Raw genomic sequence first — 16183 nt, 5'->3', positions numbered from 1 at the left:
TTGGAGCTTCAGCTTCAGTTCTTCCAATGAATATCCATTTTGCTAGCCTGGAAAACTATCGTAAGTCAAAATACAGTTTATACTAAATGTATATCACTTTGGCGCCATTCTAAAAAGAGAGTCCCTTGGACTGCAAGGAGATCCAACCAGTCCATTCTGAAGATCAGTCCTGGGTGTTCTTTGGAGGGAATGATGCTAAAGCTGAAACTCCAGTACTTTGGCCACCTCATGCAAAGAGTTGACTCATTGGAAAAGACTCTGATGCTGGGAGGGATTGGGGGCAGGAGGAGAAGGGGATGACAGAGGATGAGATGGCTGGATGGCATCACCAACTCTATGGATGTGAGTCTGAGTGAACTCCAGGAGTTGGTGATGGACAGGGAGGCCTGGCGTGCTGTGATTCATGGGGTTGCAAAGAGTCGGACACGACTGAGCGACTGAACTGAACTGAACTGAAAGTCAAAACATTTTAAGCTGAACCGTCGTAAGACCATTGAACCACTGTCTACAGATGTCTAGCATCCAGGGTGCACAGTAAATGGTTGCTAAAGACACTGGCTGAGCAATAGGCAAGCTCTCCATTGCTCCTATTATTTGCACATGAAAACTTGCAGTCTCATCCAGTATCCTTTCTCAGTGTCTTCTAAGTTAGTCTCTCCTGCACCAGGAAGGAAGATTATGGGCTGGGGCTTCTCTATCTACCCCACAGGGAGCTGGCCCTGAGGATGGACTACATGAGGCAGCCCCTCACCAGCTCTCCTCTTTCACTGTGGGCTGTGGATCACAGGCTCCCACACTTCCTCTCTGATCCCAGACCAGCTTTTGGAACCTCTGGAGTTTGGTTCCTTATCTGCCAGCAGGCATGCAGACTGATATGCCCTGCTCTGCAGGGCTGAACTGAGGAGCAAAAGAGAGTCTAAGCAAGATCCAAAGCCCTGTCCCAGGTGGGTAACAGGCGTCCAGAAACAGCTGACCTCAGTAGCCATCCCCAGTCTAAAGCCTGGAGCTCCATGTCCTGCCCTCAGAGCCTTCTCCCTGGACTTTGCAAGCTGGACTCCCTCTCGCTGACTTTGGCTGGCTCCCTCCACCAGCCTGAGAAGCCCGGCTCCCTCTAAGGGTACAAACTCCCACTTGGGGAAGCCAGCCCTCTATCCCAACCACTCAGTCTCTGCCAGGTCCAGACGAGTCCCAACACCCGGAAAGAAGGCAGGGGATCTGGGCAGAGTGACCGTTTTTGCTCCAGCTCAGCCTCTGCTGAGGCCCAGGAAACTGGAATGCTTCTCCTGTGATGGGGACATCCCCCCTACACCTAGCGGATGGCGCATCCCAGGATTAGAACCCAGCCTCCATAAGTCACTTCCTCAGGAACTGAGCCTTCTTTTTTTCAGTCACTTTGGCCACAGAGATTAGATAACATCATTTAATTTTAAAAAGTAGGGTAAAGAGGAAAGTAGAACAAAAATATAGTGTTGCCATGGAAGGCTGGCACTGGCTGCCGAGATGCTGAAGCCAGAGGAGGTTGTGGATCTGGGGGAAATGAGTGTTCTTTAAAGGAGCGAGAGGATGGGCTGGAGGGAAGAGAACCAGGACAGCCTCTCATCTGAGACCCTCCTAACGAGAGGGCACCACACCTCAAACACCGACGTGAGGGGATAATGGGATGACCTCCATCCCAGGATGGTGAGCCTGGGCCATGGGCATCTGGGTGTTAAGTGACTGGAGAAAACCCAAAGGCTTCCGTCACCTCCAGGCCTCCCCGGGGAGGTCTCCCCTGCCGTGAAGCACAAGACTGGCCTGGAATCCACTGCGGTCACCTTCCTACCCCCAACCCAAGGGGGCTGGTGCCTTCTGACCCCATTATATGATGCTCTCTCTCGGGACTTGATCCCTCCGTTTGGCTAAAAATACCCTCAACCACATTCCCCTCTTCTGATGAATGGGTTTCCCTCTGTTCTCTGAACAGATGTCTTTGGGGGTCTTCATTTTCTCCGCCTGCTGACGCTCTTCAGTTCATCCAGCTCTTTCTCCATTAAGTGGGATTCAGCAGTGGTCTCTGAGAGCTGGAAGAAGAACAGCAAACCATTAAGCGACAGGGACGTTTCACGGCCATGACTCAGGTTGGCAAGGTCAGCCCTGTGCGCTGGTAGAGGCCCCCTGGCATTTCTCTAACGTTGCCAGCGCCTCCATGATGGGAACCCCTTTGTAACTGGGCAGAGAGTAACCTCCTGATGACCCAGGGCCTCAAGTGCTTGCGGAACATTCACCATCCATTCTGTCATCACTTTTGATCACCTAGGATTGTGTGGCACTCACTGTGTTAAGGACACCAGGTTTCAGGGGATGAAAAGCGCAGATATTGGTGATTTCAAGGCTAAAGGACCAAGCTGCCTCTGAGTCATGGCTCACATAAAAATGGCTGATAAAGAATGCCACTCCCCTCATCAGGATCCCTCAATTGTCTCTGGAGGAGAGGGTGGAAGATGCTGCAGACAGGGATGGAGAGACACAGACTCCAGAGGTCAGCTGACTGTGAAACAGAAGAGCGGTACTTCCCGAGCCAGATGCTATTCCCAGAGCTTTACTTGTATTAACTCAGTAATGAGGTGGATCCTCTCTTCTGGCCCATTTTACTGCTGAAGACACTAAGCTTCTTCACACAGAGTAGTTAAGTAACTTGTCTGAAGTCACAGAGCCAGGGGCGAAGCTGGGTCAGGGACCCAGGCAGTTTAGCTACAGACACATGCTCTTAACCACGACAGGGTGCTCTCCTGCCTCTCGGCAAACCTTCACATACACCTCTATGTTCAACAGGCTATTTTTTTTTTATTTTTTTTTAAACAGAAATGGAGTTTTTTTTAATGTTTTTAAGAAACTCACAGGGAGATAGGAAAAAGAACAGAAAAATAAAAACAGAATAACTAGAAATTAAAAATTAATTGGCAGACTTAAGCCCTAACATATCATAATTACACTAAATTTAAATGGTCTAAAAAACATCAATTAAAAGACTGGAGGATATTTTTTAAAATGAACCAACTACATAAGAAACCCACTTCAAATAACAATAATATAGGCAGGTTAACAAAAAAGGATAGAAAAAGATATATAATACAAACATTAATCAAAAGAAAACAGTGGCTATGTTGATATAAAGTAGACTTCAGACTGAAAGGGTAACGGGCAGGAAAGCTAGGGGTCTCCAAACTGAGGAAACAGGCTGCAAGTGTCAGATTCTCCTCTCCCTTCTCTATACAAAGTTAAAAGGAGGTTTCTCTTAAAATCTTGTGTTGCCATGACGACACCTGGTTCCACCTGAACTTGCTGCTGCTGCTGCTAAGTCGCTTCAGTCGTGTCTGACTCTGTGCGACCCCATAGACGGCAGCCCACCAGGCTCCCCTGTCCCTGGGATTCACCAGGCAAGAACACTGGAGTGGGTTGCCATTTCCTTCTCCAATGCATGAAAGTGAAAAGTGCAAGTGAAGTCGCTCAGTCGTGTCCGACTATTAGCGACCCCATGGGCTGCAGCCTACCAGGCTCCTCTGTCCATGGGATTTTCTAGGCAAGAGTACTGGAGTGGGGTGCCATTGCCTTCTCCCAACAGGCTGTTTTAAAAGCCACAAGAAACCGATGCCAACAGGCAGCGTGGCTCTCTGCAGGTCTTCGCCAGGCTCTGGCTAATGGCTGCTTGGTGTGGGTCCCTGCCTAGCCAGGAGCAGACTGTCCTTCACTCCTGAATGCCTTCTGGCCGCCATGCCTCCCTTTATCTTTCCTTACATATCCCTTCCCCTGATGGGCTCCTGACTGGACAGATGACGCTCTCTCTCCCCTTTGCGGATGCCAGGCCTGGACAAGACTCCAATCTCTGTCCTTACCCTGAGGACTGTCACCGTGTTTACTGTCCTTCTCTCAGTTAGACTGAGCCCTGGAGGGTGGGGACTGTGTCTGCCTTGGTCTCGTATCTTTGGATTCAGAGCACTGTGCCTGGGAAAGCTGGCACTCGAGAGTGTGGGCCGGCTGAAATGACTCGTGGTGAAGCTGCCCAGGGAAAGCCAAGGCATCGCCCCCGGCCGCCCTCCTCACCATGTCCAGCAGGATGTCCACCTTCAGCCGCAAGAGGTTGTTCTCTTCTTCCAGCTGCTGGTTCCGTCTCCGCAGGCGCTGAGCCTCCCTCCGGTCCACACCGCCACTAATCCCCGTCTCTGGCAGAAGGGGCACAACCAGCGGTCACCAAGTGGTGGTTGCTCTCCACCATCTTGCTGGGGCAAAACGGCAGGAAATGCAGCCCACCTGCTATCCACTGGCCATTTTCAAACTTCAGGCTCTGCCCGGCCAGGTTCATGGTGGGGGTTCCGTAGTCAAGGCCCAGTTCCACCTCCCGCGTTGACCGGTCCAACTGTGGGTGAGACATTCATGCTGGCATCAGGCAGCCAGAGTACACGGGCTTGTGGCCCAGCACCTCTTCTGCTAGCTGTGAGACCCCCTGCATGCACTCAGCTGCATCAGACTCTTTGCGACCCCACCAACTGTAGCCTGCCAGGCTCCTCTGTCCATGGATTTTTCTGGCAAATACTGGAGTGGGTTGCCATTTCCTCCTCCAGAGGATCTTCCTGACCCAGGGATAGAACCTGGGTCTCCTGAATTGGCAGGCAGCTTCTTTACCCTTGTGCCACATGGGAACCCCCGACTAAGTGACCCCCAACAACTCATTTCTTTTTCTCTAATCATAACTTGGCACATTTAATAATATTTTTTTCAAATAAAGTCAGAAAATTAAATAAGGTACCAAAAAACGTTTAAACTATAAAAGAAAAGTACTGCTTTATATAACAAGTGTTTTCTAGAAAATCTATATATGATGAAATTTGCAAACTGAATTATTTCATATCTATAGAGCACTTGGCAGTTTAAGAAGTCTCACTGTAAATTTTTTGTCAAGTGAAAAGTCTTTTTAAATGTAAGCCTGAGCCATCACTTGCTTCCTATGGAGCTACATATGTCCTGGAAAAGGCATAAAATGCTAAGTCCCAATTAGTGGTAGCAGCTGTTCTTTAACGTGTTTTTCGATGTTTCTACAGCTCACTGAGCGCCCACCGTGGGCCAGGGCTGGTACTGGATATACAGAAATGAATGCAAACCCTCTATCCTGGAGGAGCTTGGAAACTGCCTTTGGAGCTGCGGCAAATCCTTTTGAACGTTTTTAATGTTGGCAAAACATCATCCTTTGAGAATGAATTTGTTCTCAGACATGACTAAAAACTGATTCCTGGCCAAGTCTTGGGAATCAACTGAAGTCAAACTGGATAAGATCGTTTGGTCCCCAAAATCATAATGAGAACGACTGTCTTTTATGGTTCTTGAACAGCTCTGATAAGAATTTCCAAATAGGAGTTAAAACATGTTTTCAGCAATAGCAATCATATGAATTAAAAGGATACCCTCCCACGAGGATGCCTCTGGAGGACCACACTTCCCAAAAGAGGCCAGGCTCGAGGCTCTGTTCACACTGCACACCACTGCTGATACTCACATTATGCAGGTTGGAGAGAGAGGCCGACTTCCGAGGGGGCGTCTTCTTCGGACTAAACGTACTTCCAAAGAGAGGCATCTTCAGCCTGATGAAGGAAAGGTCAATGCTCCCTTCTCCCAGGGTCAGAAAAAGTCAAGGGGTACAAAGAGTTGGATTGTGCCCTTGTGCCCCTGTCCTGCAATCACATAAAACACACATTCTGTCGTGACCATTAACTATCCTGGGGACAGCTCCCCTGTGCTGAGTGCTCATGATGTGCTAGCCAGCATGCCCAAGCCTTGGCGACATCTCAGTCCTCACAATCGCCCTGGTTCATCTCCTCTGAGTATACACATCTGACAGATGAGCTTTAGAAAGACTAAGGGTCTAAGTGGGAGCTGATATTTGAACACAGGTCTGTGTGACTAGTCTATGTCAACCACAGGCAAGTGCCTAACTGGCTGGTCCTAAGTTTCATTAAAAACTGGCATCACTAGATTTATAGACTAGACCAAGGCACTAGAAGGACTCTCAAGAGAGTCCTTTGGACAGTAAGGATATCAACCCTAAATATTCATTGGGAGGACTGACGATGAAGCTCCAATACTTCAGCCACCTGATGCAAAGAGCTGACTCATTGGAAAAAGACCCTAATGCTGGGAAAGATTGAGGGCAGGAAGAGAAGGGGGTGTCAGAGGATGAGACGGTTGGATGGCATCATCAACTCAATGGACATGAGTTTGAGCAGACTCTGGGAGACAGTGAAGGACAGGGAAGCCTGGTATGCTATATAGTTTGTGGGGCAGCAAAGAGTTTGACACGACTGAGTGACTGAACAACAAAAGGCATGAGATCCTTACTCCTGGACACTGCTAAGACTCATAACTGGGGCAGCAGCTTTTACACATACTCTATTTTAAATAAATAAAAGCCTTTTTCTGGGAACTTGTCTTTTTGCTTTCTTATTGGTTTCTTTTTGATTAAAGAAGTTCTCAATTTTAATGGGATCTGACATTAAATTTTTTTAAGGATTACTGGTTTTTATTTCAGAAATTTTTGCCTACCCTAAGGTCATGATATTTTCCCACACTAACTTTTGGAAGTTTTCTTCTTTCAGCTTTCACATTTAGGACAGCCACTCATCTGCGATTAACTTTTGTATGTGGTGAGACGCAGGGCCACGGTTCATTTCTTTCCCTGTATTGCGTGTGTGTGATTTGCTCAGTGGTGTCCGACTCTTTGCAGCCCCCTAGACTATAGCCCACCAGGCTCCTCTGTCCATGGAATTCTCCAGGCAAGAATACTGGAGTGGGTTGCCAGTCTCTTCTCCAGGGGATCTTCCCAACCCAGGGATCGAACCCTGGTCTCCTGCATTGCAGGCAGACTCTTTACCATATGGGCTACCAGAGAAGCCCAATTTTAATGTATAATACACAGATAGCTTAACAAGATTCCCTCTAAGAAACCGTAGAATGACGAGAACAATAATGAAGGCACAAATGAGCAAAAAGAAAGCAGCAGAGCTCTCACCTTTCCTCCTCCCAGGGATAAACTCTTCCTTCACCACATTATGAGATAAAAATGGTAATGAGTTTATCATATCTAGCAAGAAATTGGCCAAAAAGAGAGGGTACTTCTCCAGACTACTTGAAATAAGGCTTTATGTCAGCTATTATTAAAAAATAACTCATAGTAGGTTTTCATCACAATTAGCAAGACATATATTCAATAAGAACACAAAGGAAAAATTTTGTACTGTTTTCAGTGATGTAGAAATTAATATCAGTAAAATTAATGACAAAAGTTTAGAAGCTTCTTTAGAAGCTTTACAATATAGATATACATATATGTATAGAAGTATATGTACATATGACTTACAAATAAAATACATAAGACATTTAGGGGTGTGTGCTCATGAGTTTTACTGGTGTGTGTTTGTGGTTAAAAACACAGAGATAGAAAACAGAGTTGTGGACACAGTGGAGGAAGAGATGAGACAAATTGAGAGAGTGGCATGAAACACATGCATTACCATACATAAAAAAGATAACTAGTGGGAAGCTGCTATATAACACAGCTCAACCCAGCGCTCTGTGACAACCTAGAGGGCTGAGATGGGGTGGGGGGTGGGAGGGAGGCTCCAGAGAGAGGGGAACACATGCATACTTATGGCTGATTCACAGTGTTGTGCAGAAACCAACACAACATTGTAAAGCAACAGTCCTCCAAAAAACGGTGGTGGACCCACAGCCTGAGAGATGGCATTTGGGCTGGGGCATCACACTTTAGGACTTGGACAAACCAGAATGCTTCCATCTTGATGGTGAGTGGGATAGCAGTGGGGACCGAGATGCTGAAGGTCTTTGAAGCTGTGCTACTATGTCATCCAAACACCGTGGAAGGCCCTGGCATTGTTTCTGCAGGAGAAAAGAAAAAGCATGGAAGAGGGAAAACAATTACTCTTATGTCCACAGAGGGCAGAACAGGAATGAAATAGGAATATCCAGGGAGAACAGTTTTAACCCAAAAAAGAAAAGGTCATAACAAAAACTAACTAACTAATATCACTTCTTGAGTATCCATGAGAGGTTGGAGCCAATGCTGGGGACAGTTCATACATTTCTTTTATTCCTTGCAGGAATCCCATAAGGTAATTTCCCTGTCCATATCAGAAATGAGAAAACTAGGGCTCAAAGAAGTTATCCAGTTTTCCCAAGGTTCATAGCCATGGTCAGTTGGCTAAACATGTATACCAAATTATCCTTGTATTAATAACTGGTGGGGTACATCATAAAAAGAAGCATTTTCATCCATCATGTTGGCAACATTTAAGAGATTAATAATCGCATGTTGGTGAAGGTATGGAGACAAAGATACTCTTGGTGGAAACATAAGATGCTATCATTTTTCCCATTAGGCAAAACCTAGTAAAGTTTTTCAGGTGCATAGTTTTTGGCCAGCAAATCTACTTGTAAAAATTTATCCTCCAGAAAGAAATGGACATGTTCACACAAATATTCTCTGTTGTTGGTAGCAGTCAAAAATAAGAAATAATGCAAAAGGTCTACCAATGGTTGGTATAGCCAAATAATACTGGGGAAATCCATAAGGGAACACTAGATAGTAAAAACAAAGAGACAGTAATACGTGTACTTACTTGAAAAGACATCCAACACACTCTATCGTTAAGAAAGCAAGTGACAGGGACTTGCCTGGTGGGCTGGTGGTTAAGACTACACACTTCCAATTCAGAGGGCATGAGTTTGATCTCTGATCGGGGAACAAAGATTCCATATGCCAATGGCATGACCAAAAAAAACCAAGCAAGCAACACAACAATGTATATATTATAATCCCACATGAGAAGACAAAAAGAAAAAAAAAAGCAAAATATAGGTCTCTAAATAAAAAAGATTTGGAAGGATAAACACCAAACTGCACACAGCAGTTAAATCTGGGAAAGGAAGCAGGATGGCTGACTTAACTGAATTTACCATTTTTAAACAGATTTTTTTAATTTTAATTTTTTTAGCTGTGTTGGGATCTTACTTTCCCAACCAGGGATGGAACCTGGGCCCCTGGCAGTGAGAGCATGGAATCCTAATCCCTGTTCTGCCATCTTAATCCCTGAATTTGCCATTCTAAAGGTTAAAAAAACACCCCAAATGGCAAAATAGTGGCAATTTCGTGTTACAATATAAAGTTACAGTAAAGAAATATGTTTGTGGATTTAATGAATTATTACAATGATAATATATTCACATGTAACTTATGAAAACAAACCAAACTAATGTACAAAAAAACAGATAAGAAGCAGTCCCTGCCCCTCCAAGCACCTGGAGACGTCTGAAGAAGGAAAAATCAGCCAAGTTGTTCGTGCAAAGCCCACGGTGGTGCTAAGAACACTAAGACTGAGCATAGTACCTGGACACAACAGGCTAAGTTCTAGGCCCAGTTCTACCTCTCAGTTGCCGGCTAAACCTTGGTCAAGCTACTTTAGTCTTCCAGGTTTTAACCTATTGCTGACGGGGTGGACTTTTGCAGAATCTAATGCCTATGGCTGGCGATTTGTTATGTAAGTGAATACATCTCTGGTCAATAACATTCAGGAAACAAAACCTCTCTGGTAAATAATGTGTTCACAAGGACACTTCACCCATGACCTCACTAATTCTTGTAAACCAATGCCCATCATCAATATATTACAGACAAGGAAAAGGAAGGGTCTGGACTAACTTTTAAGTCAGATCCACTCATCCACAAACAACTCCGGCTAAGACCCTGAGATTCTGGAACATGAGTGTGGACCAAGAGGTACCACCTCTACCCCTGGCCCCAGGCAGCCCTCTTTCCAGTGAAATTCCCTGGAGAGAGAGAGGGCTCAGCACAAAGGAAGCAAACGGAGAGCATCTGGGTTCCATCGGTTGCTCTGCTGTTCACCCCCACTGGGCTCCTGCACTTACTTCTCTGGGCCCCAGGCTTTTTTATTTACAATCAGGGCTTCCCTGCTAGCTCAGCTGGTAAAGAATCTGCCTGCAAAGCAAGAGACCCCGGTTGGATTCCTGGGTTGGTAAGATCCACTGGAGAAGGGCTAGGCTACCCACTCCAGTATTCCGGCCTGATGGAAAAAGATCAAGTAGTTTTTTCCCATCTACAGATCAGAAAACTGAGGCTTAGAGAAGTTAAGTAATGTGCCTCCAGTCATGCCGTGGGAAGGCGGTGGAACTGGGTTTCAAATAAGGTCTACGCCTCTGCGCTGATGATCGTAATCACTTCTTCACTATGCAATGCTTTACCGTTTGCAATGGGCCATAAAATACAGTATCTTCTTTTAATCTAACAAGAAAGTGAGAAAGAAGTCTCTAGCTTTCATCAGAATCTCAAAGACTTCAGAGCCAAGCAAGTACGTGCCACGCAGGTACACGGCCACCTCGCAGGGCTGTTAACCGCAGAGAGCGTTCATTCGCGCGCTCTCGTTAATTACCTTCATCGCTGACCTACGAGGGGAATTACCACCACAACTTACAAAGGAGGAAACACACTACGATAGATGCGGTGCACCGCCTGCGGAGAACCCGGCCCCCGCCCCCTGCTCCGCGTCCTCCGGTCGCTCCAGCTGCCGGGAGGCCCTAGGTCCCCCGGGGAACGCCGGTGTCCCACCCTTTCTCGGACCCTAGGGCGATGCCGGGCTCAGAGACGTACCTGAAGTGCCCTAAAGTCGGGGGTTCCAAACAAACCCCCGACCTCCCGCCTGGTACCCACCAGAGGCCCAGTCAACCGCGGCTAAAGCGAGCGCGGGTGTCGCCCGGCCGCTACGCGCATGCGCGGGCTCAGCCCCGCCGGATTCTACCACCGAGAGATCTGGGGGTACCCGGCGCCGTGCGGTCCCCATCGCGAGCCTACGCGAAGCGCAAAAAACTCATGAGGACGGTTCTTGACATACTTGATAGACTCCACAGAGGCAGTATCTTCTGGAGTCACTTGAGCTATAGGCAAGGTCGAGAAACCACACTCACTCTCCCCGAAAACCCCTTGGTCTGGTCTTTCCCCCGCCTACTGGGACCGTCGCCATGGTAACGGCGTGTCACGGATGCCGGCAAAGTTCGCGATGCCACCCATTGTTGTGAGAAAGGGTGCAGGTGCCGGCTGTGGCCCGCGTTGCCGGGAGAACGTCAGGACTTATAGCAGCAAAATGGGCCTCTCCCAGACGTCCCTCCTCCTCTTCCTCTTCCCAGATCACAAAACAAAGGGTACCCCTCCCTGGTGGATGTGGGGGCCAACAGGTCTCGGGTGTCCCATCCAGAACTTCACAGGGTCCCCTGAGGGCCCCGTGGCGGAATCGGCACCGCCGAGTTCCGCGGATTCCGTCTGCAGTCTTCAGGTAAGATGAACAGACACAGACCATGACCCTGCCTTCCCATGCTCCTCGGCTTTGACAGGTGGGGGAGACTGAGGCCAGGGGCCGCTTCAAGGTCGCACCTTGAGCGGGGTGCAGAGAACTACTCGAGAAAAGACTCCAGATCTCCTAAAATCCTAACAGTGTGTGTTTGATAAACATTCCATTTGATAAACGAAGAAACTCGGGCTCATTCAAGGGATATTTACTGGGTGCCTAGTGAATGCACCAGGTCATCCAACCAATGAGGGGCAGGACCCATGGGTCTCTGGCTCCAAGTACAATTTTCTTCCAAGACCTAATTCAAATCCTTTATGATTATACAGTGGAAGTGAGAAATAGATTTAAGGGCCTAGATCTGATAGATAGAGTGCCTGATGAACAATGGAATGAGGTTCGTGTCATTGTACAGGAGACAGGGATCAAGACCATTCCCATAGAAAAGAAATGCAAAAAAGCAAAATGGCTGTCTGGGGAGGCCTTACAAATAGCTGTGAAAAGAAGAGAAGCGAAAAGCAAAGGAGAAAAGGAAAGATATAAATATCTGAATGCAGAGTTCTGAAGAATAGCAAGAAGAGATAAGAAAGCCTTCTTCAGCGATCAATGCAAAGAAATAGAGGAAAACAACAGAATGGGAAAGACTAGGGATCTCTTCAAGAAAATCAGAGATACCAAAGGAACATTTCATGCAAAGATGAGCTCGATAAAGGACAGAAATGGTATGGACCTAACAGAAGCAGAAGATATTAAGAAGAGATGGCAAGAATACACAGAAGAACTGTACAAAAAAGAGCTTCACGACCCAGAGAATCACGATGGTGTGATCACTGACCTAGAGCCAGACATCCTGGAATGTGAAGTCAAGTGGGCCTTAGAAAGCATCACTACAAACAAAGCTAGTGGAGGCGATGGAATTCCAGTTGAGCTATTTCAAATCCTGAAAGATGATGCTGTGAAAGTGCTGCACTCAATATGCCAGCAAATTTGGAAAACTCAGCAGTGGCCACAGGACTGGAAAAGGTCAGTTTTCATTCCAATTGCAAAGAAAGGCAATGCCAAAGAATGCTCAAACTACCGCACAATTGCACTCATCTCACATGCTAGTAAAGTAATGCTCAAAATTCTCCAAGCCAGGCTTCAGCAATACGTGAACGGTGAACTTCCTGATGTTCAAGCTGGTTTTAGAAAAGGCAGAGGAACCAGAGATCAAATTGCCAACATCCGCTGGATCATGGAAAAAGCAAGAGAGTTCCAGAAAAACATCTATTTCTGCTTTATTGACTATACCAAAGCCTTTGACTGTGTGGATTACAATAAACTGTGGAAAATTCTGAAAGAGATGGGAATACCAAACCACCTGATCTGCCTCTTGAGAAATTTGTATGCAGGTCAGGAAGCAACGGTTAGAACTGGACATGGAACAACAGACTGGTTCCAAATAGGAAAAGGAGTTCGTCAAGGCTGTATATTGTCACCCTGTTTATTTAACTTCTATGCAGAGTACATCGTGAGAAATGCTGGACTGGAAGAAACACAAGCTGGAATCAAGATTGCCGGGAGAAATATCAATAACCTCAGATATGCAGATGACACCACCCTTATGGCAGAAAGTGAAGAGGAACTCAAAAGCCTCTTGATGAAAGTGAAAGTGAAGAGTGAAAAAGTTGGCTTAAAGCTCAACATTCAGAAAACGAAGGTCATGGCATCTGGTCCCACCACTTCATGGGAAATAGATGGAGAAACAGTGGAAACAGTGTCAGACTTTATTTTTCTGGGCTCTAAAATCACTGCAGATGGTGACTGCAGCCATGAAATTAAAAGATGCTTGCTTACTCCTTGGAAGGAAAGTTATGACCAACCTAGATGGCATATTCAAAAGCAGAGACATTACTTTGCCAACAAAGGTCCGTCTAGTCAAGGCTATGGTTTTTCCTGTGGTCATGTATGGATGTGAGAGTTGGACTGTGAAGAAGGCTGAGCGCCAAAGAATTGATGCTTTTGAACTGTGGTGTTGGAGAAGACTCTTGAGAGTCCCTTGGACTGCAAGGAGATCCAACCAGTCCATTCTAAAGGAGATCAGCCCTGGGATTTCTTTGGAAGGACTGATGCTAAAGCTGAAACTCCAGTATTTTGGCCACCTCATTTGAAGAGTTGACTCATTGGAAAAGACCCTGATGCTGGGAGGGATTGGGGGCAGGAGGAGAAAGGGACAACAGAGGATGAGATGGCTGGATGGCATCACCAACTCGATGAATGTGAGTCTGAGTGAACTACGGGAGTTGTTGATGGACAGGGAGGCCTGGTGTGCTGGGATTCATGGGGTTGCAAAGAGTCGGACACGACTGAGCGACTGATCTGATCTGATCTGATACCTTACTTCATTGAAAAGGGGAAAGTTCCATGTCCTGGAACCAAACTGCCTGGTCTAACCCAGCACCATCCAATGGAAACATAATGTGGGCCACATACATAATTTAGAATTTTCTCAGAGCCATATTTTTAAAAAATTCTTTTGAAAATCAGGTGCTATTACTATGAATAATGTTTATTTTCACTCATATGTCCCAAATATGATCATTTCAACGTACAATCAATATTTTTTACTTTTTCTGCTTTAGGTTTTAAATTTTAATTAGCTAAAATTAAGATGTTAGGACTTCCCTGGTGGTCTACTGGCTAAGACTCCACACTCCCAATCCAGGGGGCCCAGATTTGATCCCTGTTCAGGGAACTAGATCCCATGTGCCGAAGCAAAGAGTTCTCATGGTGCAGCTAAAAGGTCTCACATGCCACAGGGAAGGTCAAAGATCCTGTGGGCTGCAGCTAAAACCTGGCACAGCCAGATAAATAAAATATTTCTTTTAAAGATTTTAGTAGTTTGGTCACACTAACCAAATTCCAGGGACTCAGGTGTCACATGTGGCTCGTGGCTACTGTGATGCACAGGTCTAGGCTTTTCCTGTCCTTCTACTCTGTGCCCCTCTGCTTGGATGGTGTTTCCCTTCCTCACTTATCTAAGTAACTCCTGCTCTTCCTTCAAGTTGTGACACCTTGACTGGGTCGATGTCCACTATTATGTCGTCTCTCACAGCACTGTGTCCTTCCCTTTGAAACAGCGCATGTGCTCAGTTGCTAAGTCATGCTGACTCCTTTGTGACCCCATGGGCTGTAGCCCACCAGGTTCCTGTGCCCATGGGATTTTCCAGGCAAGAATACTGGAGTGGGAGCAGTGGTCAGTTATAATTCATGCTTCCCAGGTGGCACTAGTGGTAAAGAACCCGCCTGCCAATGCAGGAGACCAAAGAGACGTGGGTTCAAACCCTGGGTCGGGAAGATCCCCTGGAGAAGGAAATGGCAACCCACTCCAGTATTCTTGCCTGGAGAATCCCATGGACAGAGGAGCCTGGTGAGCTACAGTCCATGGGGTCACAAAGAGTCAGACACGACTGAAAGCAGCTTAGCGCTAGCACGTAATTAATTAGCACTTGTCACCTCTAGTTGACATAAGCTCCATTAGGGCAGGGATCAAGTCTGGTTTAGTTCACCATCCTGTCCCCCAGTAAGAATGAATTGTTGGTTCTGTTGGGAAGTCAATAGGTAGTCATTTAATGACTGGAGGTTAAACTGAAGAAAAGTCTTCCTGACTACAACCTCAGCATTGTTTTAACTTAACATGTTTAAGTTAAAACATTTAACTTTAAACAGAGGACTTTCAAATCTCATGTGCAAGAATATGCGCTCCATGAGGGCAGAATGTTTTTTTATTCTTCTACTCATCTGCCCCTAATATACAGCACAGTCCTGGACACAGGGTAGATATTCAATGAAGTTAGTGTTCTCCCCATCCTCTTTTTCTCCCCAAGTAATGACAGTAAAAACTTATCATGCTTCAGAGAATACTTATCCTAAAATAGTACGATGAAAAATTCAGAAAGGAACAGAATTTTAAATGTTTATCTTAAGCATAATATTCAGTTGTCCCATTAGACATGAGTCAGTCAGTTCAGTCGCTCAGTCGTGTCTGACTCTTGGCGATCCCATGAACTGCAGCACACCAGGCCTCCCCGTCCATCACCAACTCCCAGAGACTACCCATACTCATGTGCATTGAGTCAGTGATGCCATGCAACTATCTCATCCTCTGTCGTTCCCTTCTCCTCTTGCCCTCAACCCTTCCCAGCATCAGAGTCTTTTCCAATGAGTCAGCTCTTCGCATGAGGTGGCCAAAGTATTGGAGTTTCAGCTTCAACATCAGTCCTTCCAGTGTAATGTTAAACGAAAGCAAGAGGCTTCTTAACAGAGTCCCCCTAAGCCTGGCTTTTCAGAGAATGTGTTTAATTTTCCAGTTCATGTTGGGGCAGGGGCGTGCAAGAAAACTCAGAAGCGCTGTATGGCTAAAGGCTAGGAGCAGAGTATTGGCCTGGGCCAACCTTTCCTACAATCCAGCTGACTTGGGGCAACCCAAATGGATAACCTCTTTGGCCCAAAAAGAAATGTGATGAGTTAGAAAGGGACTCAGGGAACTTCCCTGGTGGTCCAGTGGCTGAAACTCTGATCTCCCAATGGAGGGAGCCTGGGTTCGATCTCTGGTTGGAGAACTAGATCCCACATGCTGCAGCTAGGAGTTTGCATGTCACGACCAAAACCTCCCGCATGCTCCAACTAAGACCCAGTGCACCTAAGTAAATAAAATGTAAAAAAAAAGGAAGCAAATATTGACTGAACCTACTTCCTAGAGGGTAATTTGCCTAATGAAGAAAGATGTGGAAGCAAATTCTTCT

General features: G+C 46.3%; 2 protein-coding genes across 17 annotated transcripts in view; one reads left to right on the top strand and one right to left on the bottom strand.

The window, feature by feature from the left end:
- Window positions 1-1406: 1406 nt before the first annotated feature.
- CBY1 (chibby family member 1, beta catenin antagonist) lies at window positions 1407-10809 on the bottom strand. Of its 11 annotated transcripts, XM_024991388.2 has the most exons (7): window positions 10709-10809; window positions 7809-7923; window positions 7037-7064; window positions 5528-5612; window positions 4288-4393; window positions 4081-4199; window positions 1407-2060 (listed from the first exon to the last, which is right to left on the bottom strand). In XM_024991388.2, the coding sequence occupies exons 4-7, from the start codon at window positions 5603-5605 to the stop codon at window positions 1980-1982; spliced, it is 384 nt and encodes a 127-aa protein (XP_024847156.1). In that variant the 5' UTR covers window positions 5606-5612; window positions 7037-7064; window positions 7809-7923; window positions 10709-10809; the 3' UTR covers window positions 1407-1979.
- Window positions 10810-11070: 261 nt separating this feature from the next.
- The window catches only part of FAM227A (family with sequence similarity 227 member A), a 52386-nt gene continuing 47273 nt past the window's right edge, over window positions 11071-16183 (top strand). For 3 of the 6 annotated variants that reach the window (XM_059887162.1, XM_059887160.1, XM_059887159.1), the window contains exon 1: window positions 11074-11387. The gene's annotated coding sequence lies outside the window, so the exon portion shown is untranslated. Of the gene's footprint in view, window positions 11388-16183 lie in introns of all 6 variants that reach the window. The other 3 variants (XM_059887163.1, XM_059887161.1, XM_059887164.1) reach the window with 2 other exon arrangements.

The sequence above is a fragment of the Bos taurus genome, chromosome 5, assembly GCF_002263795.3.
Source record: "Bos taurus isolate L1 Dominette 01449 registration number 42190680 breed Hereford chromosome 5, ARS-UCD2.0, whole genome shotgun sequence".
Classification (NCBI taxonomy): Eukaryota; Metazoa; Chordata; class Mammalia; order Artiodactyla; family Bovidae; genus Bos; species Bos taurus.
Note: the sequence above shows the minus strand (reverse complement) of the source record. Positions and strands in the feature narration are given on the sequence as shown.

Bases quoted from the DNA above. Each gene is read 5' to 3' on its own strand.
- CBY1 (XM_005207306.5), bottom strand. From the start codon at position 7,822: ATGGAAGCATTCTGGTTTGTCCAAGTCCTAAAGTGTGATGCCCCAGCC. The intron at 4,200-4,287 runs GTGGGCTGCATT...CCCTTCTGCCAG, and splicing joins AAATGGCCAGTGGATAGCAG to AGACGGGGATTAGTGGCGGT. The intron at 2,061-4,080 runs GTGAGGAGGGCG...TTCTTCTTCCAG, and splicing joins TGGACATCCTGCTGGACATG to CTCTCAGAGACCACTGCTGA.